At 44.7% G+C, this 27,226-nt stretch overlaps 5 protein-coding genes across 5 annotated transcripts; 2 read left to right on the forward strand and 3 right to left on the reverse strand.

The window, feature by feature from the left end:
* Positions 1-1,863: 1,863 nt before the first annotated feature.
* Positions 1,864-9,151, reverse strand: crebzf (CREB/ATF bZIP transcription factor). The gene is given in 6 exon segments (XM_079238967.1): positions 1,864-6,519; positions 6,521-6,534; positions 6,918-6,992; positions 7,145-7,146; positions 7,149-7,968; positions 8,998-9,151. Coding segments are annotated over 5 exon segments (936 nt in total). The 5' UTR covers positions 7,909-7,968; positions 8,998-9,151; the 3' UTR covers positions 1,864-6,434.
* Positions 9,152-9,796: 645 nt separating this feature from the next.
* On the reverse strand, positions 9,797-12,058 carry las1l (LAS1 like ribosome biogenesis factor). The gene has a single exon (XM_079239444.1). It carries the CDS (start codon positions 11,934-11,936, stop codon positions 10,230-10,232), a length of 1,707 nt encoding a protein of 568 aa, XP_079095570.1. The 5' UTR covers positions 11,937-12,058; the 3' UTR covers positions 9,797-10,229.
* A 316-nt stretch (positions 12,059-12,374) lies between these two features.
* haus7 (HAUS augmin-like complex, subunit 7) lies at positions 12,375-15,614 on the forward strand (the record flags this gene model as incomplete). The annotated part of the gene is made up of 9 exons (XM_079239893.1): positions 12,375-12,431; positions 12,900-13,015; positions 13,110-13,180; positions 13,288-13,349; positions 13,453-13,643; positions 14,124-14,232; positions 14,633-14,845; positions 15,288-15,399; positions 15,474-15,614. 9 exons carry the CDS (start codon positions 12,375-12,377, stop codon positions 15,530-15,532), a joined length of 990 nt encoding a protein of 329 aa, XP_079096019.1. The 3' UTR covers positions 15,533-15,614.
* A 3,638-nt stretch (positions 15,615-19,252) lies between these two features.
* Positions 19,253-19,939, reverse strand: mrpl49 (mitochondrial ribosomal protein L49). Its single transcript, XM_079239887.1, has one exon. It carries the CDS (start codon positions 19,934-19,936, stop codon positions 19,382-19,384), a length of 555 nt encoding a protein of 184 aa, XP_079096013.1. The 5' UTR covers positions 19,937-19,939; the 3' UTR covers positions 19,253-19,381.
* A 1,720-nt stretch (positions 19,940-21,659) lies between these two features.
* Positions 21,660-23,970, forward strand: LOC306755239 (ninjurin-1; the record flags this gene model as incomplete). The annotated part of the gene is made up of 4 exons (XM_079239557.1): positions 21,660-21,866; positions 22,644-22,863; positions 23,645-23,780; positions 23,858-23,970. The coding sequence occupies 4 exons, from the start codon at positions 21,660-21,662 to the stop codon at positions 23,940-23,942; spliced, it is 648 nt and encodes a 215-aa protein (XP_079095683.1). The 3' UTR covers positions 23,943-23,970.
* Positions 23,971-27,226: the final 3,256 nt, after the last annotated feature.

Genomic DNA, 27,226 nt, shown 5'->3' on the forward strand with positions numbered 1-27,226 from the left:
ATTTCCCATTGGGGATTATTAGAGTATTTTAATTTTCATTTAATTTGTCATTCATTTATCTGTCTTGATCTGGAAGTCCCAGAGGATCTTAGCCCTCTCATTCTCCACCACCTTGGGGGGAGTTTCCCACTGGGACTTGGGGGTCTCCAGTCCATATTCTGCACAGATCTTCCTGTACACTTTGCCGGCTTCTTGGTTATGGCGCTCCATGTATTCTTTTTTATATATACACTACTCACAAAAAGTTAGGGATATTTGGCTTTCAGGTGAAATTTATGGAAAATGCAATATGTTCATGCTACATTGATATATCATAAAAGTAAGACATTTAAGTAGAAGGATGCACTACTGATTTCCTCATCTCAAAAAATTCATTCAACACAAAAGGTAACAACAATGGTAGTTACACCACAACAAAAAATATGAACGTCTCAATATCTGGTCATGTGCCCTTGAGCATCAATTACAGCTTGACAACGACGTCTCATGCTGTTCACAAGGCAACTTATTGCCTGCTGAGGCATGGCATCCCACTCTTCTTGAAGGGCAGCCCTCAGGTCATTGAGGTTCTGGGGTGCAGGGTCTCGAGCCTCTACACGACGGCTCAGCTGATCCCACAGGTTTTCAATGGGATTCAGGTCTGGAGAGAGTGCAGGCCATTCCATTTGAGGTACACCAGTCTCCAACAGCCGTTCCCTGATGATGCGGCCTCGATGAGCAGGAGCATTGTCGTCCATGAAGATGAAATTAGGCCTGTGCTGTTCATGTAGGGGCACAATCACTGGATTAATGATGTTATTCAGGTAGTATGGGCTTGTCACTGTACCATTCACAAAGTGTAGGGCAGTTCTGTACCAAGTGGACACCCCTGCCCACACTGTAACACCGCCACCACCAAAAGCTGGCCTGGTGACAACAGTGGCTGATGCATAGCGCTCTCCCTGACGTCTCCAACATCGTTGCCGGCCATCATTTCTGCTCAGTGTGAATCGACTTTCATCAGAGAACAGCACTGAGGCCCACTGGTTCCTCGTCCAGCGTAAATGCTCCCTGGCCCATGCAAGACGATGATGCCTGTGCCTGGTGGTGTGGTCAGGTACCCGTGCAGGTCGTCTAGCACGCAGACCACGCTGATGGAAACGGTTTGGAATGGTCTGACGTGACACTTGGGTGCCTCTCACCTCTCTTAAACGTGCCTGGAGTTGAGTGGCATTCATCATCCGGTTTCTCAGGGCAGTGTTCACAATGTAGCGGTCATCAGCATGGGATGTGGCCAAAGGACGTCCACTTCTAGGCCTTTCTGTGACTCTTCCAGTCTCTCCATATCTCTGTTGCAACCTGCTGATGACACTCTGACACTCCAAGCTCAGTGGCCACTTCTGTCTGAGAACGTCCTGTTTGAAGCATCGCAATGGCAAGGGACTGTTGTTCCATTGTTAGGTGTCGTCTTGGTCTCATGATGTCAAAATGTGAACAGCATGATGAGGACAACTGTTTAAACACCAGCTCTAATTGAACCAGGACATTTATTGGTCAATTCAAGGATCACACACCTGCCGTGATTTCTGCCGTTAAGCTCCTTGTTAGAGAACAGCAACTTGTGCAAAATTTATTGAAACATTTAACAGTTGGACATGTGCATTTAAAAGCTTAGAGAAGATCAGATTAAGTCCACCTGTACAGGTTTGAATGCATTTTAGGCTTGTTGGGAAATTTCACCCAAAAGCTGAATATCCAAATCAAGCAGCGGATAAAATAAAAAATTGTAATTTCATTTCTGAAACCCCTGTCTGGTTATAAATATGCACATTAAGCTGCCATCAAAAGGTGGTTGTAGACCTTCATAAAAATTATGCTTTCGATTGGCAGGAGACAGAAAAGAGCCATCATTAAGATTTACGTTTAACATGAAGTTTATTCAGTATCTTACATTTGAGCAGTGTGTGTGTGTGTATATTTTTACATACACACACACACGACTATTTGCACTCAAAGTCAGGGATATTCAGCTTATTTGTCAGGATGTGACTTGAAAACAACTCAACGTCCACAGGTGAAACGACTGATGTGGAAGCTCTGAATGCACACAGCTGCACCAAAGTGCTGCTGTCGAAACAAAAGCGTCTAAACTACAAGGAAAGCAGAAAATGTTCTGGCTGCTGGTTTTCTGGCATCATCAGGCCAAAGCCTGGCTGGACAGGACGTTGCAGTGTACCCACCACCACCAGCAGCAGCCTTACCTGAGAGGAAACAACCGCGGCATGGTTCCTCTGAAACATCCAGACATGATATACCAGTGCGAGTTTTATTTTCTGTAAATTTAATGTAGAAGTTGAACATCTCTCAGCAAAACAGAGTATACTTATTTTTTTAAGTATACTTGAGAATAAGTATACTACACAACATATACTAGCAGTGTACTAAAAAGTGTATTAACTTGCCAAACCACTGAGTCCCATTAAGGGTTGTGGGGAAGCTGGAGTCCATCCCAGAAATCACTGGGCGAGAGGCAGGTACACCTAGACAGGTAACCGGTCCATCACAGGGCTTAACCTTATACTTCTGACTAAACTGGAATACTTTTAGCTTATAAAAGTATACTTCATACCTGAAGTACTCTTTCGAGTAAAACAAGTACACTGTATATACTACTGGTGTACTAGGTACATACTTTTAGCCCACATTTTAGCTTTCTGAGTTTTACTTAAGTACCATACACTTTACTAGTTGGATTACATACAATTTTTTTTATTTTACTAATTTATACTTTACTAAGCCTACTTGCACGTTTGCTTAGCATGTTACTTTTCACATATTTACACACTTATAAACATATTAAGTGAACTCCTACTGTATGTACACTAGACTATAAAAAAAAAATATCACAAAATGCTGAAAACAAGTTTGATATTAAAGGTTTGTTTCACAAACAAGAAAACTGTGAAATCAGGTAATTTGCTGGAAAAGTGAAAGGATAAAGGAACACTTGCACGTAAAAACAGAAGCAAAATACTTTCCAAATTCAGGTCTTTCTTTGTCAAAATAATAAAGGAAAAAGTTTTTAAAAATATAAACATGCTCTCAAACTGGGATCTGAAGTCATCTTGTCCATAAAAGGAGGCAAAAGACACATTACTTTCATTACTGGTCTTTGGAGCCAGAAATATTAAAGTGCAACGTACCAAAAAACCTTTTCATTTATTATAAAGATAGGTTTACTATACTATACAGAAGTAAAGTGTGTCAGTATAAAATAAACGTACTTATATTTGAATGAAGTAGTATTTGCTGACACGTGCCAGTGTGTCGCGGACTGCTGCATGTTCGGGTGTTTGCTGTGACGTTGACACGAGACGGCTCATGTTGATAAAAACTTTTTAAACCACCGTGTCGCCGTACGACCTCCCTGCTTTCATTTGACAGATCAATGTGTCTGTTTAGTGAATACTCGCAGGAAACCATCTTCTGACTTCCAGGTGTCCCGGTTCCATCCGACGGCACACTTCTCTAGGAAGGTGTTTTACACACACACACACACACACACACACATCACTGGTGACCACATTTATTGTCAGGAACCACACACACATTTTTCACCTCCAGTCCCATCTTACTCCATTTCTTCTACCTGCTTACATCTGAGGAAAAGTGAAACATAAGGGGAAGGGACCTGCTGAACTTCCGTCACCTGGATCACTGAAATCTAAACAGTTACCATAACTACTGATTTCGCTTGTCAGAAGCATTCACCACGTCATCTGCCTTCGGTACGAGGACATTAAACGCACGTGTCTGAGAGGAAGCTGCAGACTCTGAACGAAGGCCTGCAGTAACACCGTTCTGCTCTTTTCCATGTGCTGCAAGGGTTAGTCAGCCTACAAGTTTACAGTTCCAGAGCATGCCAGGAGAGATTCCCACTTCTTATGGAAGAATTGTTATGAGCTGACTTCAGCCTGAGTACTTGAGCAAACACAACTTTGAAATAAATTTTCCCTTCGTGCCATCAACTTTTATTCAAGTATGATTCAAGAGCTGACTCATGGCAGGACACGGTCTCTGCTGAGGACGCGGGCGCTGATTTCTCTGAAAAGTCATGGAAGATAACGGGCCCAGATATGAGTCAGCTCTGCAACATCTTTACTTTTCATGGTTTTGGCAGGGGTGGGGGTCATCCAGCTTTAGAGATGAGAGGGGGGGGGCCGAAGCTGGAATTCTGCAGCAGCCAGTGCAGATAAGACATGAATCTGCCTGTTTAGACATGTTTCTTGTCAACATGTCAATGCAGAGCAGAATCTAAATGGTGTCTGATGCAACCGGTCAGCTTCACTGCCACGCACCCACAACCCTACACCACCTGGACTCCATCATTAAACACTGGAGCTGCAGTGTGAAGCGAAGCATCATCTTCATACAGGTCACATTATCTTGCATGATTTTACAGATTACCTGCTGGCTGAACTGAGACTAGTAGCTTCTGCACCACGAATGGCTCAAATCTACCACAGCAGTTTGGTTGATGAAGACGGTGTCTAAAGAACTACTCCAGACTTTCTTAAAACATCCACTCGACTGCCATAACTGGTGTTATTAGGAGATTGGATGGAGGAACAACAGTCACCTGCTGTGATAAGAGCAAGCAGCAACCTCCACCAGCCCAAAACCTGCAGTTCCCCCCTCGTCCACTAGGGGCACCAAAACAGAGCAAATCCCCATGTTAAGACCAACTTCACAGCAGAAATAAACATGTTTACAGCAGGAATAAACACGTTTAAAGCCTGGTGTAGTTACTCGACAGCCTGCTGCAATAAGGCAGAGTGCAGCACAACCTGCTCTAAAACATTGACAACTAAAATCCCACAAAATTCCTCTTTTTTTCCCCTCACTCAACCATCTCTTGCTGGCTACATGAATTAGATTAACCCATGAAAACTTTACTCATCTTCACACTTGATAGCCAATTTAAAAACAAAACCAATGAAATTTGTTTGCTCACACCGCGTGTGAGAACATGTATTAACTGCAGTTTAGTTTAGCTGCAACACAGAATCATGTAAAAATACATTTCTTTCATAACGACCAAGTCAAGTACATTCAAGCAGCACTTGCGCCGCAACATGTGCCCCGCTGTACACACCTTCTCAGTCTCAGGTCAGCTGGCCAACTCTCATGTTAGGTCCAACTTGGTTGTGGTTTTTACAAAGTTGCAACAGTTGGATGTTTTCCTGATGTTGCATTGCCTGGATTTGGTCTTCTCTGTCCGGGCATCTCTTGTATAACATGACCTAACCTTAGCAGATTTTCTACATTCAACTCAGCAAACAAGTAAAAAGACAAATTTCCCAAATCCCTGATAAATCCATACACAGAGGCTCCATAAGCAAACAGAAAACATATTTCAGCACTGATCCACCGTACCAAACCACTTTGCCTGCAGTCACAAGCAGTCAAATGCTGCCAGCTATCCAGCCTTTCTGCCTGATATAGGCTTGTGAATATCAGCTGCTAGTAATGGTCCAGATCGGTAAAATGGATCCATCCATCTAGCCACAGGCTGGAGGACCCTTTCATTTCACAGCTGTGTTTTCAGCCGTCACTGAGTCATGCCCACCTGTTCACCTGAGCACAACACAGGCCCTCTGATTAAAGCTAAGGTGAACACCAGGAGTCTTCAGATGCAGGACAGAATGCAGGCTGTACTCTCTCACACACAAAGACACATGATGGATACTGGTGTTTTGTGGTTTCCAGTGTGAAAGAGAAAACTGTAAATAAATTAAAATGAACTTGTCAATTGAGATAAAAGAAAAAATAGAGCTGATATAAGTTCAGTTGGCTTGCCAGCAGGTCTAATGCAGAATTAGGCCCCTGATGTGAGGTTTGGCAACTTATTTCACATTAATGTAAACATCTAGCATGTGAAGTAAATGATCTAAAACGTGGGGAGGATCAGAAACTGCTTGGTATTTCTCTGCACATGATTTGCTTTGCATTTCCGTCATTTGTTCTGACAACCTTTACCAGACTTGACCCAAATGTTCAGGGAAAGTTAGATGTTTATCGGCAGAGAGCTTGCTGTTTAGAAAGAGAAAGAGAGATGCATTAATATCAACAGTACAAAACAGGACTCAGCAGATATGTGTAACTTAAATGTAATGAAAATTAGATTTATTCATTCAACATTTCTGAAAGGCCATTTACCTCAAACAATATATATTCCAAATGAAACATTTACAATTTATTACATGTGATCAGGACTGGCATCTTCTTTGTCACAACAGCTTGTGTGTATTTAATGTACATTCAAATATATATACAAAACATGATGAGACTGTCCAGCCTCTGGTGGTAATGGAGCTGGTGCAGCCAAAAGATGCTGTGTGAGCCATAACGGCATCAACAGCTACAGATGTTGCAGAGTGATGGAAAAATAAAAATCACATGTACCATTTATTACCAATACTACCTTTAAAAAATATACCAGGCCAGGTTGGCAGCAGCTTGTCCAGCCTCTCCAGCTTCCACCAGCAGAATCCACTTTAGCATAAAGAAAAATAGGTGGCGCTAAATGAAAGCATTCTTCTGTACAGAGGTGATGGTTCACAAAGAGATCATTCTTACAAATGAAAGGAAACCGTATGAAACCACCCCCCCCCACACCGTTATGCTTTTAACGTCGACAGGAAACTATAGATTACTCTTTGTGGACCCTCACCTTTATCTTAACTTTTTAATCACCATAGTTTTAACTCAACAATCGAAACATTTTCTATCACAACAAGTCAGAAAACAAAATAAATGCTCAAAATCCACTAAGTGGAAACAGGAAGTCTGTAAAAATAAAAGCACTAATGTTGCCGCTGATCGCTGAGACCTGAAAAACAAAATAAAGTCTTTTTTTTTTTTCATCTGATCCTTACCATGGAGTCAAGCAGGTAAAGCTGTTCAGAAAGCCACTCATCCCGCATGGTGGAGAAACCATTACCTAGAAGAAACTGTCAACAAGGTTTAGCAGTAACGTATACTTATGCCATCATCACACAAACATGCAGATTCTGCAGTTCTTATGCAATTTTAACCAATTCACTGTTCATCCACCTTGGTTCAGTGTCAATATCAGAAAACAGAAAGAAGTACTTGACCCTACATTTTGAGCGATGTGCTTGCACTCGCTGCACATTTAGTGCAGAACTCCACTGAGACATGGTTCTTGTCTACATGCAGACACACACCACCAGATGTCTCTTTCTCTTCCATTTTCACCCGCTTCCTGGGCAGCGCATAGTCGTGTTCATTTGAGTTGGGCCCCTGGAAAAGCGAGGAAGATAATTTCATCCCGTTCACACCACTCAGCCTGGATAAGAGCTGGGCTAACATGCTCTCATTAGCCAACACAGCCCTCAGATACCTGGTCTCATCTTCCAATTCTTCCACCCTCTTTGTCAGCTGTGAGTTCTCCTGTTTGAGCGCAGTGTTTTCTGTTGCCAGGACATCGACTCTCTTCTCCAGGCTGTTTACATACTCTTTCTTCTTCAGGCGATTCAACCTGGCAGCGATGGCGTTTTTATTGACATGACTTGAGTGGTTCTGCCTGTTTTTCATCCTAAAGTTTGAGGATAATCTCTCTGGAGACGAGGCAGCCGAAACTCCGAAGCCAGAGTCCTGGTCTTTGTAGACACCAAGATCAGCCAAGTCCATGTCAAAGAGTGGAGACGAATCGTCTTCAAGTGTCCAATTCAAGTCTTCAAGCAGGTCATCTAACTCATTTCCAGCAGGATCTGAATCATTGGCGAGGAACGCCTCTGAGGATGTTGGGAGACCTTCCACAGCTTCCACGACGTCTACCACTTCAACCTCCAATGGCTGCATTTCTACACTGCTCACAGTACGGCTTCTTCTCCTGGTGATCATAGTGGTTCGACACTGGGACCACAATGAAGCTCTCCACAGAAGATCTTCAAGTTTTATGGCCTGCAGACCCAAAAGAAATTACCGTTATTTCATGCTTTGAGCACTGTGCACAAAGTTAAAGTTTTCAAATACTTGTTTTAATGCCAAGTGTTCACCCAAAACCTGGGACAATCGACATTATGCCGAAAGGGCCTTATAAAGCAAACACACTGTTCACCGCACCAGTAAACTGATCTGCTTTCTCTAATTATTCAAATATATCTGCCTCTAAAAGAACAGTGCTTTTAGAATAAATAATCATTTTAAACACTGATCGCTAAAACACCCAAATGTTTATTTTTAACCAGATTAAGCTTTAGATAAATTCAAAATTGTGTCCCGTCTATAAGTTTAAACCTGAACAGCATTTATACAACTGTTGTTGAATAACATCCACATTATTCACAGAATAAACAGGTTCAGACCTAAACTCTACTTTTTCTTTCTCACTGGCTTGATGCTGAATTGACTCAGGAACATATTTTCCTCTGTTGTTCTGATATAAACCAATATAAATCTGATATAAACCTCAGACATTGCGCAACCTGGGCCTGCGCAACATTACGCTGCGCGTGCGCACTGGTTCCTTACAGGAAAAGAACCCACGTGACGCCTGAACGTTTAGCAAACGTAACCGGCTAACAGCTAGCCGGGTAGCATTAGCTTTTAGGTTTTGTCTGATTCTCTGCATGAACGTGAATCTTAAATCACTCAACACGCTTCTGAGAAAACTTTTTATAATATTTTTAAATTATTTTATCGTATCGCTGCTGATTTCACTTGAAAAGCCTTAGCTAAACTGGCTTAACATTTCAGCTAATGCTAACTGAATCAATGTTACTTAATTGCATAAACTTGCTGAGAGAATGAAATATGTCACTATTAACAACCCACTGTGTTAATGTCACGCAGATTTAACCCGAAAACGACAAATTCGCCAAAAAACAGCAACTCACTTTGTTAGCTGAAGCTAACGAGGCTAAAGCCATGAGGCGCTATATCACAGTGACGCATCATCTTTAGCCGCGACTTCTTCTACCTGTAACTTACCGTGCTGTTTGCAAAAGCAAACAATATATGCTGCGACACCGTCCGTCGTTAAAACTGTGTTATTTAACAAATAGTTTTTATAGAACTTGCTGTTTAAGAGCTATTAAACTAAAGAACCGACGCAGTTAGGAGCGCCGTTGACCGCCAGCAGTCTTCTTCGTCGTTTTTATTCTTAAAAACAGTAAAAGTAAATACCGCCACCTACCGCACAGGATGTGTTAAAAACCACGGTCTATGGTTAAAACCAAAACATGTCTGGATTTAAGGTGTTTAACTGAATACACAAAATACCATGGATTTTGTTTAGCAGACTGTGACACCTCAGTAAGAATAAACTATTCCCTCTCAAACTTCTCTTTTAGATACAACGGTAATTAAACTGATTGCAGCACCAGGATGAGCAAATACTGTTTGGAAAACATTACTAACAATTACATCTTATACTCTTCTGAAAAATAAAAAAACATGTCTTAAGTTCAGGTGATATGAGCATATTTCAGTTTGACCTAATTCATTTAATTGGAGAGAACAATCACCTGAAAGGTCACTGGTGTAAACTCCAGCTACTCCAGTTCATGTTCAAACATCTGGAATGATACTGAGCCCCACACCGCAATTGTTTTCCTTATGTGTACATCCTTACATGTCCCTCCCTTTTAATTGTTTTTCTCACACATATGATTAACTTTAAACTCTATAAGATGTGTGAATCATACAAGACGATACTGAAGTAGAAAAAAAAAAGCTTTATTTTACATAAACACATAAAGGAGAAGTATTATACAATTCACGTGGCAAATACATAATCATCATGATGGGGTTTAATCTGAAGTTGACAATTAAATGCAGACAAATAAATCCCTCACTCTGCTCATCAAAATAATTTTACATTAGCAAATTTCACTGCATATTCAATCATGCAAAATATTTCATTGCCTGCATTAATTCCACCTCTTTCTGTGCAACCTACTGAAAACAAACATTCAGCTTCATACAAGGCTGTGCCTGAACTGGCTTATTTTTCCAAAACCAACTAATGGTCAGCAAAATTTCAAAAGACCTGTCAAATAATGTAGGCAGCTTATTTCAACTCATTACATTAAAAACTAAGAAACTATGACGAGGATTTTCCCACTACTCTGACATTTTGTAAAGAAAAAGAAAGACTCAGCCAAACACATCTAAACAGCAACAGACTGGAAAGTTCAGATCTTATTTTTTCACAACATGATTCAGAAAAGCTTCAGTCCAGTTTTCAAGATGCTAACATCATTTTGGTTCCAGAGAAGGCCTGCTGCTGTTTTTGCAGATGCAGAGCTTCCAGGAAAGCTGCGCGTGGCGTTGCTCTCCTGCTCCACTGGCTGGTCAAACACAGTCATGGCCGAGTAGTTTTCTATCATGAGGTACGAGGGGTCGTCTGACTGTCCAGGGACCTTTCCAAGAGGATAGTTCTTCCACAAGACTTTATCTGTGCACATCTGCCAGGGAGAACCTCTGAGCACCTTCGCCTTTTCAGCCAGAACATCTGCCCATTTGCACTCGTGGGAGGACTCGGAGTCAGCGCCGTTACGCCACACATGGCTGAGCCGCCCCTTCTCGTGCAAACTCTCCAGAGTGTATATGGGCTGCTGTTTCTGCACCTGAGAAGCGCTACACTGTGTGTGTGCGGTTTGTGTGTAGATGGAGCAGAGCTGGAGCAGCTTCTGCCGTGTTTCCAACGGGAGGGGATGCTCCATGTCATCCAGGATTAACTGGAGCAAGTGAGGCGTGCTGACAGAAGGAGCATCCAGGCATGCCGACAGCAGCTGCTGCCACCTCAGCTGGATTCGGTTGACAAAAATCCGGTCCCTTTGTCTGGCCTTCTTCTGCACCTTCGTTTCAAAGCGGTACTGGAATTTGTTGCTGTTGCAGAGGAGGACCTCTGACGTCCAGGCAGAAATGTAGAAAGCCCTGTGGTTGTTCTGCTCGGCGGTGAGCAGCTTCAGCTCCACAAACAGCTTCTCCAGAAGTTGGTGAATAAAAGACGGCGAGTTGAGCATCTTCAGCAGAGGCAGCCAGAAACGCAGGAACGTTTGAGGGAGTCTGGGTTCGGTGAGACACGGGTTCTGGGAGGACTCACAGCCCAATGTTTCCAGCTGCTCAGCTGTAGGAACCAGGAATCCATCTTCCAGCAGCACGTCAATCAGCAACTCAGCCGACTCCAAAGCAAACTGCTTGATCTCCCCCAGAAGCCAGCTCATGTCTGCAAAGGGAGCCTGGATCAAACTCTTCTCTTTGTCTTCAATAAGTGCATCAAAACTCTGGTACTGTTCTTTTTCATAAGAGATCAGGAGTTCCCGGGCGGCCTTGTAGGCTTCCATCTCCTTCTGCTTGGCAATGAGCTCATCCTCCCTGGGTTTCAGCTCAGTCTCTTCCTCTCCTCCATCAGACTGGGATTCCCAATCATCACCAGTACCTCCTCCAAGCTGCCTGGACCAGTACTCCTGCTGGAGCCACTCCAGCACCACCTTACACCCCTTCCTGCACCATCTCAAAGTGGGAAGCTTCCGATGTGTGAAGTCATGTCTCAGGTCTACGACCCACTCCGGGATGTTCAGGTTCCCGGCCAGCCTCCGCAGCGGCCGGGCCGTTTTACCCTGCTGTCTCTCGGTGATCAGGTTCACGAACCGGACCAGGGCGGCGCCGTACAGCAGGACCAGGTCGTCCCCGTCCAGCTGCCCGGACCGGTCCAGAACCTGGCACCGCACCAGGTCGGCCGTGCAGTCCACGGCCACGGGCGTGCTGCTGGCATACCGGCCTCTCCACGCTGAGATCCTGTGCAGGGCGAACCTCTGCAGAGCCACATCCCTGGAGTAGAGGAACTCCAGAACCTGGTCCCACTCAGCCTTGTTGAGCCACGCCACCACATGGCGTCTTTTCTCCAAACTCCTCTTCTTCATCGTAAAGCCGGACGTACTAAAAGCTGCTTCACGCCAACAAACTGCTGTCCAAGTTCCTAAATGTAAAACAAAACAGCTAAATACTGCAGCGCGGTTTCATTAAAATGAGCAGAATTGTAGATTTTACAGCAAACGTTTGTTTCCGTTCCGGAAATGACATTTTACTTTGAAGGACTGTCACGCCACCTAGTGGACTGGCGTGGAACAGGTTTATAATTTAAATAAATAAACTACTTTTATTTTAAAATTCTGTTCTCTGCGAAAGTCTTGACCCATTCATGATTTCTTCCCATATTAAGTGGGAAACAGGAAATATTTGCAGTACGTTATAAATGAAAATACAGTAAAGAATTAAAGTGAAGAAAGGGTCGCGCATGCGCACATGCAGCTTGCTAACAGAAGAAGAAGAAGAAGAAGAAGAAGCGGTTTGTTTGAGAAATGGCGGCTTGTTTCAGAGACACGCAGCTTGTTCAGCATGTTTACGGTTTGCTGCAGGTAAAACTGCTTAAACAGTTGCTCTAATAACAGCAGCGCTGCAGGAGTTTGTTACGTTTTGTTTTATTGGCTCATTCAGATTGTTCTGACAACATTACATGCTTATTTATTTATGGTTATTTATTATTAACATTATTTCACTTTTCTGTGTCAGTTCATTTATATTCTTGTTTTAATGTTAGTTTGTTCCCTTCCTGTATGCAAATTAAATCAAGTTTAGGATATTTATTGTTCTTTATTCACATTAATTTTAATGTTTTGCCACAAACCACTTGGGGCTGGTTTAAAACTAGCATTCTTTGTTAAAACACTTACTTTGTGTTTGTGAAAATGTAAATATGAGTTGATTTTGCATGAAGAGAGTATGAATGGCAACCTGCAAGCTGAATAATTATTTCTGACATCAACATGGAGCCTTTCATCAGTGAAAGCCAGCAGCACTTTTAGGACTGTTTCTGCTGTGTTTAGGTTGCATCGTGTCCCTTGGTGCAGGATCTGTATCTGCAGGAAGCAGACAGCATTGTGCAGCTGTTGTGCAGTCCCTCAGACCTCCGTACTGACATGCTGGTGTGGATCTGCAGCAGGTAGGATAACCTGCATCTTCCCTCATGCGTCTGAAAGGATGGATAACACTCAGAGTAACAGCTTACAGCCCCGTCTCCGTGCATCTCTTTACAGCATCAATCCAAACTTTGCCAATAACAAGGCTGTGTCAGTGAGAAGCAAAGATCCAGATGTCTTGACTAAAGGTCAGTTTGTTCTTCAGACAGTAACTTGCCTTCGGAGCCTAAATGTTTATTTCTTTCATTCAGAATGAAACACCTCTACTTCTGTGGCCTTTTTGTCGTGTAAACAGAAATAGCTGCACTTGGGCAGGAGCTGATGCTGTGCAAAGGAGATGACCTGGACCTGATCAGGGTGATAAAAGATTAAAGATGATTACTTTTCTCATAGTGAGATGTTAACTGTTACAATGAAGAACAAGTAATGTGCCTGAAAGCGTGTTGTTTGCTGAATGAAGGGGAATGCAAGTCCTCACCGGCAACTTGGGTTCCTCGAGCGGCTTTTAACTCTCGTCCCACACTGTAAGAAGTCTGCTGGAGTCAGAACTGATGGGGAGGTGCTTCTGAACGAGCTCTTCGCGGGAAAGAGTCTGCCTCACCTCACACAAATGCTCAACCCCACACTCGACCCGTGGCCTGCACACATCAGGTATCCTGCTTCACACAGCTTATATTCTCCCGGCAACAGGCAGATTTATAGGAGTTTGATGTATTTAAAGACGTTTCAGACATGATCTTTCTCCATTAATCAATTGAACTATGCTTGAATGATTTTTATGCACAGCTGTCGTTCAGGAGGAGGATATGTTTACCATCTGGATGTATATAGAAGCACTTAGTATATGCTTAGAGATGCTGGATGTACAGGATGAATGCAGCATGTAGAGTTAAAATGCTTTTCCTCATCTGATAAGATGTGATAAAAACATCCACCACGTCCCTAAACATGACGGTATGAAAGCACGCAGACGCTGTGATGAGTCCAGTACGTCTGAGACGTGAGAAAGATGGTCCTGCTAGCCGAATCCTGCAGCCAGCAGTGTTTTGTATTTCATGCTCAAAAGGGAATTTAATGAAGTTCATCTGACAGCTGTTTCCTCTCCAACACTGGTTTTTCTTTCGCTCACAGGGCTTTACGGAGAGGCACCAAGTCATCTTTGAAGCCAAGAAAGTCAGGGACAGACGTTGCTGCTCTTTTGCAGTCGACTCAGTCGGAGCTTGAGCAGCTGCAGTCGAAGGTGTGTGTGTGTGTGTGTGTGTGTGTGTGTGTGTGTGTGTGTGTGTCACAACAATGTGGGATTCCCATCCAAGTGCCTCGTAAATTCCCAGAGTTGGACTTGAATCACTGCAAAGATGGTTTACAATGAAGTTTTCAGTTTTCTTTATTGAAATACACACCTGCCATGTCTCTGTTGTTCAGTCATGACGGCGTGTTTTAATCGTCATGGGAACGAGTGGAGTTTGAGATGTTTAGTTTCACTAACAGCTGATGACAGGTAACGCTTCTGGTGTGTTGGAACGTAATGCTGGACAGGTTCATCATGGCGGACATGTTCCATAATAACACTGAAGTAAAAACCCCAAAGGTCTGTTTAAAGGTATCGCCATGGTGATGTATTTCTGTCTTCTTGTTCTCAGTGTGACTTTCTGGCTACTGAGGAGAGAAGTCTGACCGTCTTCTCTCCAAGTTCGCTGCGTTTGGCAGCATGTGACCTGACGCAGCTGATGACGACTTTCTGCCATGTCTACAAGACAGACTTGCGAGCATACTGCAGCAGAGACCCCCCCAGCTTCAGCACAGAGATGGACATCTTCCAGAGAGTCCACCGACATCTCCTGGCCTGCAACACGGTGAGCAGGTCCCCCTGTCGGAGGTGGAAAACCTGAAACCTGCAGCTGTGTTACTTCATCATGTGGGACTTTTTATTTAGTTAAATTCCTTCAGATCAGACTTACAGATGCTGCTACAGATGTCTGGCGACACGACAGACTTACTCTGTTACCATAGTAACCGAGTACTTACTCGGACTGTTACCGTGGTAACAGAGTACAGACAGTAAGACTGTCCCAGAGATCCCGACTAGACTCGGAGTAGCTGAACCTGCTCTCTGGTGAATGTTTATGTAAAATCAGAGTCATCCTCTCTCTGAGGCGCGTGGTTCTGACAGAAAGGACGTCTCGTTGGTCCTTTTCTGTCTGCACAGAAAAGGACCAACGATGTCCGAATCAGAGATGAGATCCGAACCCAAATGGCGTCCTGCTGACGGTCTGCTTGGTGTTTCCTGTTGGCCAGGAGCTGGAGATGCTGAAAGAAGTGTCCGAAGCTTCTGCGTCTATGAATGAGGAGGTGAAGCGGCTCCAGACGCAGCCTCGCTACTGGAGCCGGGGAGAAAAGCGTTCCCTCCGTAAGTCCATGTTCTCACAGTAAAGGCTGGATAGAGACGTGTTAACAACGAGCTGCCTCTTGTCCCACCCTCAGCCAACCAACTGGAGGAACTCACCAAGCAAACCCAAGACTTTCTCTTCCAGCTTCACTGACTGCCATTCCCATCCATCCAGCTGAAGCTCCAGAGCCAGCGAGGGCGCAACTTTTCTCTCTGCTGCCGGGACCGTCACTCTCTCCAGCGCTTCATCTTTAGGTTGCTGTAATGTGAATGTTGTCGGGATGAACCCCCCCCATCTGGTCCAAATAATTACATGGCTTCAGTTTTTATATCACTAGCAGAGTAATAAATCAGTATTTGGAATATTTCTCTAACTTGCTGTTGTGTAGACTTTACATGTTACTGAACATCTGAACCTTTCTAGCTTCAGATGTTATGTCAGATGTTTGCTGGTGTGGTTTTTATGATCTGGAAATAAGTCCTGTTGAGATTCAGACCCTGGAAGGTTCTTTGTGCTGAAACCAACACTCAGACCCTGGAAGGTTCTTCATGCTGAAACCAACACTCAGACCCTGGAAGGTTCTTCGTGCTGAAACCAACACTCAGACCCTGGAAGGTTCTTCGTGCTGAAACCAACACTCAGTCCCTGGAAGGTTCTTTATGCTGAAACCAACACTCAGACCCTGGAAGGTTCTTAGTGCTGAAACCAACACTCAGACCCTGGAAGGTTCTTAGTGCTGAAACCAACACTCAGACCCTGGAAGGTTCTTCATGCTGAAACCAACACTCAGACCCTGGAAGGTTCTTCATGCTGAAACCAACACTCAGACCCTGGAAGGTTCTTCGTGCTGAAACCAACACTCAGACCCTGGAAGGTTCTTAGTGCTGAAACCAACACTCAGACCCTGGAAGGTTCTTCATGCTGAAACCAACACTCAGACCCTGGAAGGTTCTTCATGCTGAAACCAACACTCAGACCCTGGAAGGTTCTTCGTGCTGAAACCAACACTCAGTCCCTGGAAGGTTCTTCGTGCTGAAACCAACACTCAGACCCTGGAAGGTTCTTCATGCTGAAACCAACACTCAGACCCTGGAAGGTTCTTCATGCTGAAACCAACACTCAGACCCTGGAAGGTTCTTCGTGCTGAAACCAACACTCAGACCCTGGAAGGTTCTTCGTGCTGAAACCAACACTCAGACCCTGGAAGGTTCTTCGTGCTGAAACCAACACTCAGACCCTGGAAGGTTCTTTATGCTGAAACCAACACTCAGACCCTGGAAGGTTCTTCGTGCTGAAACCAACACTCAGACCCTGGAAGGTTCTTCGTGCTGAAACCAACACTCAGACCCTGGAAGGTTCTTCGTGCTGAAACCAACACTCAGTCCCTGGAAGGTTCTTCGTGCTGAAACCAACACTCAGTCCCTGGAAGGTTCTTCATGCTGAAACCAACACTCAGACCCTGGAAGGTTCTTCGTGCTGAAACCAACACTCAGACCCTGGAAGGTTCTTCGTGCTGAAACCAACACTCAGACCCTGGAAGGTTCTTCGTGCTGAAACCAACACTCAGACCCTGGAAGGTTCTTCGTGCTGAAACCAACACTCAGTCCCTGGAAGGTTCTTCGTGCTGAAACCAACACTCAGACCCTGGAAGGTTCTTCATGCTGAAACCAACACTCAGACCCTGGAAGGTTCTTAGTGCTGAAACCAACACTCAGACCCTGGAAGGTTCTTCATGCTGAAACCAACACTCAGACCCTGGAAGGTTCTTCATGCTGAAACCAACACTCAGTCCCTGGAAGGTTCTTCGTGCTGAAACCAACACTCAGACCCTGGAAGGTTCTTCATGCTGAAACCAACACTCAGTCCCTGGAAGGTTCTTCGTGCTGAAACCAACACTCAGACCCTGGAAGGTTCTTCATGCTGAAACCAACACTCAGACCCTGGAAGGTTCTTCGTGCTGAAACCAACACTCAGACCCTGGAAGGTTCTTCGTGCTGAAACCAACACTCAGACCCTGGAAGGTTCTTCGTGCTGAAACCAACACTCAGTCCCTGGAAGGTTCTTCGTGCTGAAACCAACACTCAGACCCTGGAAGGTTCTTTATGCTGAAACCAACACTCAGACCCTGGAAGGTTCTTCGTGCTGAAACCAACACTCAGACCCTGGAAGGTTCTTCGTGCTGAAACCAACACTCAGACCCTGGAAGGTTCTTCGTGCTGAAACCAACACTCAGTCCCTGGAAGGTTCTTCGTGCTGAAACCAACACTCAGTCCCTGGAAGGTTCTTCATGCTGAAACCAACACTCAGACCCTGGAAGGTTCTTCGTGCTGAAACCAACACTCAGACCCTGGAAGGTTCTTCGTGCTGAAACCAACACTCAGACCCTGGAAGGTTCTTCGTGCTGAAACCAACACTCAGTCCCTGGAAGGTTCTTTATGCTGAAACCAACACTCAGACCCGGGAAGGTTCTACGTGCTGAAACCAACACTCAGACCCTGGAAGGTTCTTCGTGCTGAAACCAACACTCAGACCCTGGAAGGTTCTTCGTGCTGAAACCAACACTCAGACCCTGGAAGGTTCTTCGTGCTGAAACCAACACTCAGACCCTGGAAGGTTCTTCGTGCTGAAACCAACACTCAGACCCTGGAAGGTTCTACGTGCTGAAACCAACACTCAGACCCTGGAAGGTTCTTTATGCTGAAACCAACACTCAGACCCTGGAAGGTTCTTTGTGCTGAAACCAACACTCAGACCCTGGAAGGTTCTTCGTGCTGAAACCAACACTCAGACCCTGGAAGGTTCTTCGTGCTGAAACCAACACTCAGACCCTGGAAGGTTCTTCGTGCTGAAACCAACACTCAGACCCTGGAAGGTTCTTCGTGCTGAAACCAACACTCAGACCCTGGAAGGTTCTACGTGCTGAAACCAACACTCAGACCCTGGAAGGTTCTTCGTGCTGAAACCAACACTCAGACCCTGGAAGGTTCTTCGTGCTGAAACCAACACTCAGACCCTGGAAGGTTCTTCGTGCTGAAACCAACACTCAGACCCTGGAAGGTTCTTCGTGCTGAAACCAACACTCAGACCCTGGAAGGTTCTTAATGCTGAAACCAACACTCAGTCCCTGGAAGGTTCTTAATGCTGAAACCAACACTCAGTCCCTGGAAGGTTCTTCGTGCTGAAACCAACACTCAGACCCTGGAAGGTTCTACGTGCTGAAACCAACACTCAGACCCTGGAAGGTTCTTCGTGCTGAAACCAACACTCAGACCCTGGAAGGTTCTTCGTGCTGAAACCAACACTCAGACCCTGGAAGGTTCTTCGTGCTGAAACCAACACTCAGACCCTGGAAGGTTCTTCGTGCTGAAACCAACACTCAGTCCCTGGAAGGTTCTTTGTGCTGAAACCAACACTCAGTCCCTGGAAGGTTCTTCATGCTGAAACCAACACTCAGTCCCTGGAAGGTTCTTCGTGCTGAAACCAACACTCAGTCCCTGGAAGGTTCTTCGTGCTGAAACCAACACTCAGTCCCTGGAAGGTTCTTCGTGCTGAAACCAACACTCAGACCCTGGAAGGTTCTTTATGCTGAAACCAACACTCAGACCCTGGAAGGTTCTTCGTGCTGAAACCAACACTCAGACCCTGGAAGGTTCTTTGTGCTGAAACCAACACTCAGACCCTGGAAGGTTCTTCATGCTGAAACCAACACTCAGACCCTGGAAGGTTCTTCATGCTGAAACCAACACTCAGACCCTGGAAGGTTCTTCGTGCTGAAACCAACACTCAGACCCTGGAAGGTTCTTCATGCTGAAACCAACACTCAGACCCTGGAAGGTTCTTCGTGCTGAAATGAAAACGTCACACATTCAGCTGTACAGTTCTCTTTAATGTGACACGTTTCTACACATCTGACACCAAATGATCACAGCTCTGGTAGCTGAAGCAGTCCTTCGGTGGGGGTGTCTGCAGGTCTGGAGGTGGGGGTTTGATTCCCTGCCCCTGTCAGAAGCCTTTGCTGGTCAGCCAGTCCTTCAACTCCTTGTCAAAGTGACCTTTAACCTTCAGGGTCATGGTGACCTCGTTGACCTGGGTGGGCAGCTCCTTCCCTGTCAGCTCCTTCAGGAACTGCTTCACGTCCCTCTCCAGAGCCCAGATGTCCCCTTCCACTTTCCGTAGCAGCGTGATTCTGCGGTTCCCGTGGGTCAGGTCGGTGTAGACCGGAACGTTGTGCATCCGGGAACGGCGGATCATGTAGGGCAGGGACGGCGGGGGGTCCGCTGGAGGAACCCAGCCGGAGGGGGCAGGACCTGCGTGTTTAGGGGGGTCAGGGACACGTGACGGCGGGATGAGGCGCTCCACGAACCTGAAGTCCTCCGTGGACTCCTGTATGGTTCCGCTTTCCACGCGCTGAGCATCAGAACCGAACCTGACGGCTGCAGAAATGTGTTTCTGGAGTTTAGAGGCTGCAGAAGATGGATGGATGGATGGAAGTTTCCAGACTCCTCGCAGAGACATGGAGAACATGACGGGATGAAGGGTGAGGCGCGCGGCCATCATGTGTTACACTGTAAAGGGTCCGACTGGGAAACGGCACGATGAAGCGCTAAACCTGTAAATTAATATTATTTATGTTTACACTTTTATTCACCACTTTTTGCTTTAAACGTTTAGTAAAATTGTTTGAACTATTTTTATTCAGTACTATGTTTTATTTATGATCAAGCAAGCTGTTGTTGTAATATGTCGTGTTGATATCATATATATATTTTAGTTATTTAACATCAGAGACAAACTGATCCATAATTATGTCAGTCGTTTTTCCCCCCCAATCTTTATTCAACCAAACAGGCACAAACATTACTCAACCCATTGTCTCACAAGTTGGTGTTTACAAAGTGATCCTGAGTAAGGTCATTGACAGACAACAATACAAAAGTAAATAATACAGATATAATTTATAATACATATAATAATACATGTACATATATAATGATACAATAATGGGAAAAATAAAAACTACTAAGGGGTGTTAAACACAACATAGCAATTCCGTTTTGTTTTTTTTGTTTTTTTTTGTTTAAATAAAAGAATCAGAATTCATTAAAATAAATGATGTCAGTCGTACAGCAGTATGCAATCAGCTTATATTACGTTTGTTCTTATTGAATTTCCCCTTGGGGATCAGTAAAGTATGTTTTCATTTTCTACAAAATGGCTGTTACTGTATCTCAGCTCTAAAATTGCGGTTGTCTTCTCCACATAAATGCCCACATAACATTTAACATATTAAATCTGTAAATGAAATGTTTTATAAGTGTTTTCTAAAACATTTTTTTATTTCACAAAGTGCTTTTAGAAATACCTGAAACAATATAGAGCCATAAAAACAAACTATTGAAGGGAACTTTTGCATTTTCACTGCGGCGCTGACAGATAAGACATAAAGGAGGAGAATTTTGCTGACAGACATCTTGCACTTAACTTTACTAAAGAAAAATACACCCTGTGTTAATGCTGTTTTAAACCTGATAAACAACCAGGTGAACATCACCACGTGTTAGATCCAGGTTCTACCTGCTCTCTGAAAAGCTCGCTGGTTGAAGAGCCACGTGACTGCGACAAATACTGAACATTTTCCATCTTTTTATCTGCAGTCTATGGTCGTGTTGCAGTCCCCGTGCGCACATCTACGTGCACAAGGACAAGATTTAACGGGCAGAGGTTTTCGCCTCATCATAAACTTTGGTCCTGTTAGGATAGCACAAGTTGTCTGGGAAAAATGTTAGAAAATTCAGTCTTTCCATCAGTCCAGTTCAACACAGACATGGAAAATATTTAGAAAGAGTTTTTGTCTAAAGACAAACGAGACAAACCAGAAGTCTCAGAGTAAAACTGCTTTATTTCCAATAACGTGCTGCAGACAAGAAGACAAGCTGAATCATGAGCTGCATTTTAAATGAGAGTTGTACTGATTAAAACAGTGTTTTATAAACTGTAGATTGTATGAGAGAATATCACAGCTTCACATTGTGTTTAAACGACTTTGGTAACAAAACTGTAAATGTTCTCTTTCAGCTTTATGTCCATATGGATAAACAGAAAATAACATAAATGTTCAGTGAGCAAGAAAACGATACCATTTAAAATTTTATTCTAACAAAAATAATTTGAAAACACCCATTAATGATTAATATTAATAATGTTTGACCAACAACTCTTCAGATAGATGCACCGCATGAACAAGAGCTCCAAATTCCTTTTAGAAGAACAAAAATAATGAATGGAGGTAAACGGTGACGTCAAGGATGAGTGCATCATAGGCGTGGTGAAATTCCTGAAGCTGATGGAGCTTCCACACTCGTTTCCTTTCCTGCTGTTTTCTGAGCGGAGAGAGAAAAGACCTTCCTACGGCTGCAGCAGGACGATGGAAGCCGAGCTCAGACCCAACACAGAGACAGTAGCTCTTAATACACCAGGAGACATGGAGGTAAGCACCAGGTTACTGCTCCCGTTACCTACTCTGTAATGGTCCTAACTCTACAAGTATCCGTGTCAATGGCAGATTTTCAGCATGTTTTCTGATGGATAAAAGTGTCGGATGTGTGCAGTGAGGGTAGAAACTGCTGGAGGGCTGATGTTTACCTCTCTAGGTCCATTAGATGGCCTGGCTATGGCTTGGAAATGTAAAGAAGCTCCTTTAAGGAAGCGAAACAAAAACATGAGAATGTTTTGTGATGAAAACATTAGAATATCAGTCGCATGAACCCGTCTCTTCCTCCAGTTCCGTACGGTTCAGCTGAGAGCAGGGCCGGCTGAATGCTTAGCAAGAGCTGAGGGTTGCACCCAGGTGTGATGTTTACCTGTGATGTATGCGCTGGCAAAGCATGGGACGTACTGTTGCCATGCATCTGTCGCTCAGCGCTGCAGAGAGAGAAGCAGCAGCTCTGGATAGGACTGCTCTCCTTTCTGATGACAGAAAAATTCAGCGCATGTTGCGTCTTGTTGCTTCTCTTCTCTCTGCAGCCACGTGAGTCATTACCTGCATGGTGCCACTCCCACCCATTCATCTGCTGCTTCACTTAGATACGAAGAAACAAAATACAGAACACCTCCCTGTGAGAAATCCCGTTCAGTCAGCAGTCAGACCAGTCTGACCCGTCAGACCAGCACAGAGAACGTACCGATGTGCTACAGAAATGATCCAAACATTTTGTTACTTTCCTGTTAGAGACAATAAAGCTGCAGCTTTCCTTTTCCCTGCCAGACCTATCAAAGATTTCCCAGCATGGACCTGAACCACTATGCTACCAAGAAGAGTGCAGCTCAGAGCATGCTGGACGTGGCCTTGCTGATGGCCAACTCGTCCCAGCTGATCACCGTCCTCCACGCGGGGCCCCAGTACTCTTTCTACGTCCCCGTCATCGTCCTGTTGGCTCTGTCCATCACTCTGCAGGTCATAGTGGGACTGCTGCTCATTTTTATTGGCAAGTGACCCTGACCTTTTGTCATTTCACTACATTTGTCTCATCAAGCACTTTAGGTTTTGATTTCAGGGTTAAAGGACAGAGCAAAGAATGCAAGACTTGTTTATGAAAGACCAGTTATGTCTGTCATCAACACAGCTTAATAAAACACAAAACACCCCTTTAGAAACAAAGAGACAATTATTCTAATAGGATGTTTTCTATTTTAAAAAAACCAACATTTTCTTTCTATTTTAGACTTAAAAAAACAACAAAACTTTTGGAAAACAACATTTTCTTCTTTGGGATGCAGATATTTTTGGATAATGATAAAAAAGAAGTCCAAAGCTTCCAGAGAAAGCGTGGCTGGTCTGTTTGACCCGGATGAGGATCGGATCAAGTCTGCAGACCTGTTTTGGACAACGCCAGTCATGGTTTTGGAAAAACTGCGGGAGGTTTTACTTCTTGGCTTTTCCTTTTTCCATGCAGCTTGATGTTTGCTCGGCTTCTGTCATCACATCAGCTGATGTTCTGCAGTTACTCTGCTGATGAAAGGCATTATGGGCTGTCAGACTGGTAAATCTTCATCGCCGCTGGTGATGGCTGCTTTCTCCGGTGCAGATTGTAGAGCTTTTTCCCTCTGATTATAATCCAGTTAAAACATATTTATTATGATCCAATAAGATCAAACCTCAGGGGATAAATCTAAGCTGCAGGCTGCAAACTCAGAAAACTGCATTTTTTCCAATGAGCCACTGAAGGCTTTCATTTTCACTGTTTTTATTCTGTCTTGTGGAAGCAGTGAAGTATGATCTGAACGACCGACGGAAGCATGCAAAGCTGGAAACGATGAACAATACAGCCACAGTCTTCGTCTTCTTCACAGTCCTGATCAACATCTTCATCACAGCGCTGGGATTTCAGGGACCTACCGTCACGTACGTTCTCACAGAACACGATAAAAAGCTGTAAAAAATCTATTTTTCTAAGTTTCTGTGTTTATTTTTCTTTACAGCTCATCATCTTCACCAGTCCTGACAATCCCAGAGGTTAAGCCGCCCCTTCTGCCTCCAGACATGAACGTGACTGGGGGGGTTTAGATCCCATGCTGCTCAGAAAACTTCCAGCTACATTCAAGGATTCAAAGTCTTTTATGGTTCGATGCCAGAAGGACAAGATACACACAACATACCTGGACAATAAATAAAGTGGAAACCACAGTGTTCAAAATAAGTATTTACAATATTTCCAGTCCAGAGGGCGGGGTGGGGGCCGGTGGTGAAGAGAGTTCAGCCTCCCGACTGTCTGGTGGAGCAGATCAGATGCTGCAGGACTTTCTCCCTGAAGGGGGGAGGCTGAAGTGGATCCGCAACAATCCTCATGGCTGTACGGGTGAGGAGAATGTCTGGGGGAGACCAGAGACCTGATGGTCTTCACGACACCTTGTAGGTCTTCTCTGCAGGAGGTGATGTAGGAGGAACTTTAAACTCCTGATGGACATTAATGTATCACAACGCTGAGGAGATGATATAGTCCCACATTAAACACCTAGGGGACAATGTAGACCCACATTAAACACCTAGGGGACGATGTAGACCCACATTAAACACCTAGGGGACGATGTAGACCCACATTAAACACCTAGGGGACGATGTAGACCCACATTAAACACTGAGGGGACGATGTAGACCCACATTAAACACCTAGGGGACGATGTAGACCCACATTAAACACTGAGGGGACGATGTAGACCCACATTAAACACCTACGGGACGTTGTAGACCCACATTAAACACTGAGGGGACGATGTAGACCCACATTAAACACCTACGGGACAATGTAGACCCACATTAAACACCTAGGGGATGGTGTAGACCCACATTAAACACCTAGGGAACGATGTAGACCCACATTAAACGCTGAGGGGACGATGTAGACCCACACTAAAAGCTGAGGGGATGATGTAGACCCACATTAAACACCTAGGGGACGGTGTAGACCCACATTAAACACTGAGGGGACGGTGTAGACCCACATTAAACACCTAGGGGACGGTGTAGACCCACATTAAACACCTAGGGGACGATGTAGACCCACATTAAACACTGAGGGGACGATGTAGACCCACATTAAACACCTAGGGGACAATGTAGACCCACATTAAACACCTAGGGGACGATGTAGACCCACATTCAACACTGAGGGGACGATGTAGACCCACATTCAACACTGAGGGGACGATGTAGACCCACATTAAACACCTAGGGGACGATGTAGACCCACATTAAACACTGAGGGGACGATGTAGACCCACATTAAACACCTAGGGGACAATGTAGACCCACATTAAACACTGAGGGGACGATGTAGACCCACATTAAACACTGAGTGGACAATGTAGACCCACATTAAACACCTAGGGGACGATGTAGACCCACATTAAACACCTAGGGGACGATGTAGACCCACATTAAACACCTAGGGGACGATGTAGACCCACATTAAACACTGAGGGGACGATGTAGACCCACATTAAACACCTAGGGGACGATGTAGACTCACATTAAACACTAAGGGGACGATGTAGACCCACATTAAACGCTGAGGGGACGATGTAGACCCACATTAAACACCTAGGAGACGATGTAGACCCACATTAAACACTGAGGGGACGATGTAGACCCACATTAAACACCTAGGGGACGATGTAGACTCACATTAAACACTGAGGGGACGGTGTAGACCCACATTAAACACCTAGGGGACGATGTAGACCCACATTCAACACTGAGGGGACGATGTAGACCCACATTAAACACTGAGGGGACGATGTAGACCCACATTAAACACTGAGGGGACAATGTAGACCCACATTAAACACCTAGGGGACGATGTAGACCCACATTAAACACCTAGGGAGTGATGTAGACCCACATTAAGCGCTGAGGGGACGATGTAGACCCACATTAAACACCTAGGGGATGATGTAGACCCACATTAAACGCTGAGGGGATGATGTAGACCCACATTAAACACCTAGGGAATGATGTAGACCCATATTAAACGCTGAAGAGACGATGTAGACCCACATTAAACACCTAGGGGACGATGTAGATCCACATTAAACACCTAGGGGATGATGTAGACCCACATTAAACACCTAGGGGACGATGTAGACCCACATTAAACACCTAGGGGACGATTTAAACCACATTAAACACCTACGGGACGATGTAGACCTACATTAAACACTGAGGGGACGATGTAGACCCACATTCAACACTGAGGGGACGATGTAGACCCACATTAAACGCTGAGGGGACGATGTAGACCCACATTAAACACTGAGGGGACGATGTAGACCCACATTAAACACTGAGGGGACGATGTAGACCCACATTAAACACCTAGGGGACGATGTAAAACCACATTAAACACTAAGGGGACGATGTAGACCCACATTAAACGCTGAGGGGACGATGTAGACCCACATTAAACACCTAGGGGACGATGTAGACCCACATTAAACACTGAGGGGACGATGTAGACCCACATTAAACACCTAGGGGACGATGTAGACTCACATTAAACACTGAGGGGACGGTGTAGACCCACATTAAACACCTAGGGGACGATGTAGACCCACATTCAACACTGAGGGGACGATGTAGACCCACATTAAACACTGAGGGGACGATGTAGACCCACATTAAACACTGAGGGGACGATGTAGACCCACATTAAACACCGAGGGGACGATGTAGACCCACATTAAACACCTAGGGAGTGATGTAGACCCACATTAAGCGCTGAGGGGACGATGTAGACCCACATTAAACACCTAGGGGATGATGTAGACCCACATTAAACGCTGAGGGGATGATGTAGACCCACATTAAACACCTAGGGAATGATGTAGACCCATATTAAACGCTGAAGAGACGATGTAGACCCACATTAAACACCTAGGGGACGATGTAGATCCACATTAAACACCTAGGGGACGATGTAGACCCACATTAAACACCTAGGGGACGATGTAGACCCACATTAAACACCTAGGGGACGATTTAAACCACATTAAACACCTACGGGACGATGTAGACCTACATTAAACACTGAGGGGACGATGTAGACCCACATTCAACACTGAGGGGACGATGTAGACCCACATTAAACGCTGAGGGGACGATGTAGACCCACATTAAACGCTGAGGGGATGATGTAGACCCACATTAAACACCTAGGGGACGGTGTAGACCCACATTAAACACCTAGGGAACGATGTAGACCCACATTAAACGCTGAGGGGACGATGTAGACCCACATTAAACACCTAGGGGACGGTGTAGACCCACATTAAACACTGAGGGGACGGTGTAGA

The sequence above is a fragment of the Telmatherina bonti genome, assembly GCF_933228915.1.
Source record: "Telmatherina bonti genome assembly, chromosome: 4".
Taxonomy (NCBI): domain Eukaryota; kingdom Metazoa; phylum Chordata; class Actinopteri; order Atheriniformes; family Telmatherinidae; genus Telmatherina; species Telmatherina bonti.

Coding starts and splice junctions, on each gene's coding strand:
- mrpl49 (XM_079239887.1), bottom strand. CDS start 19,936: ATGATGGCCGCGCGCCTCACCCTTCATCCCGTCATGTTCTCCATGTCT.
- las1l (XM_079239444.1), bottom strand. CDS start 11,936: ATGAAGAAGAGGAGTTTGGAGAAAAGACGCCATGTGGTGGCGTGGCTC.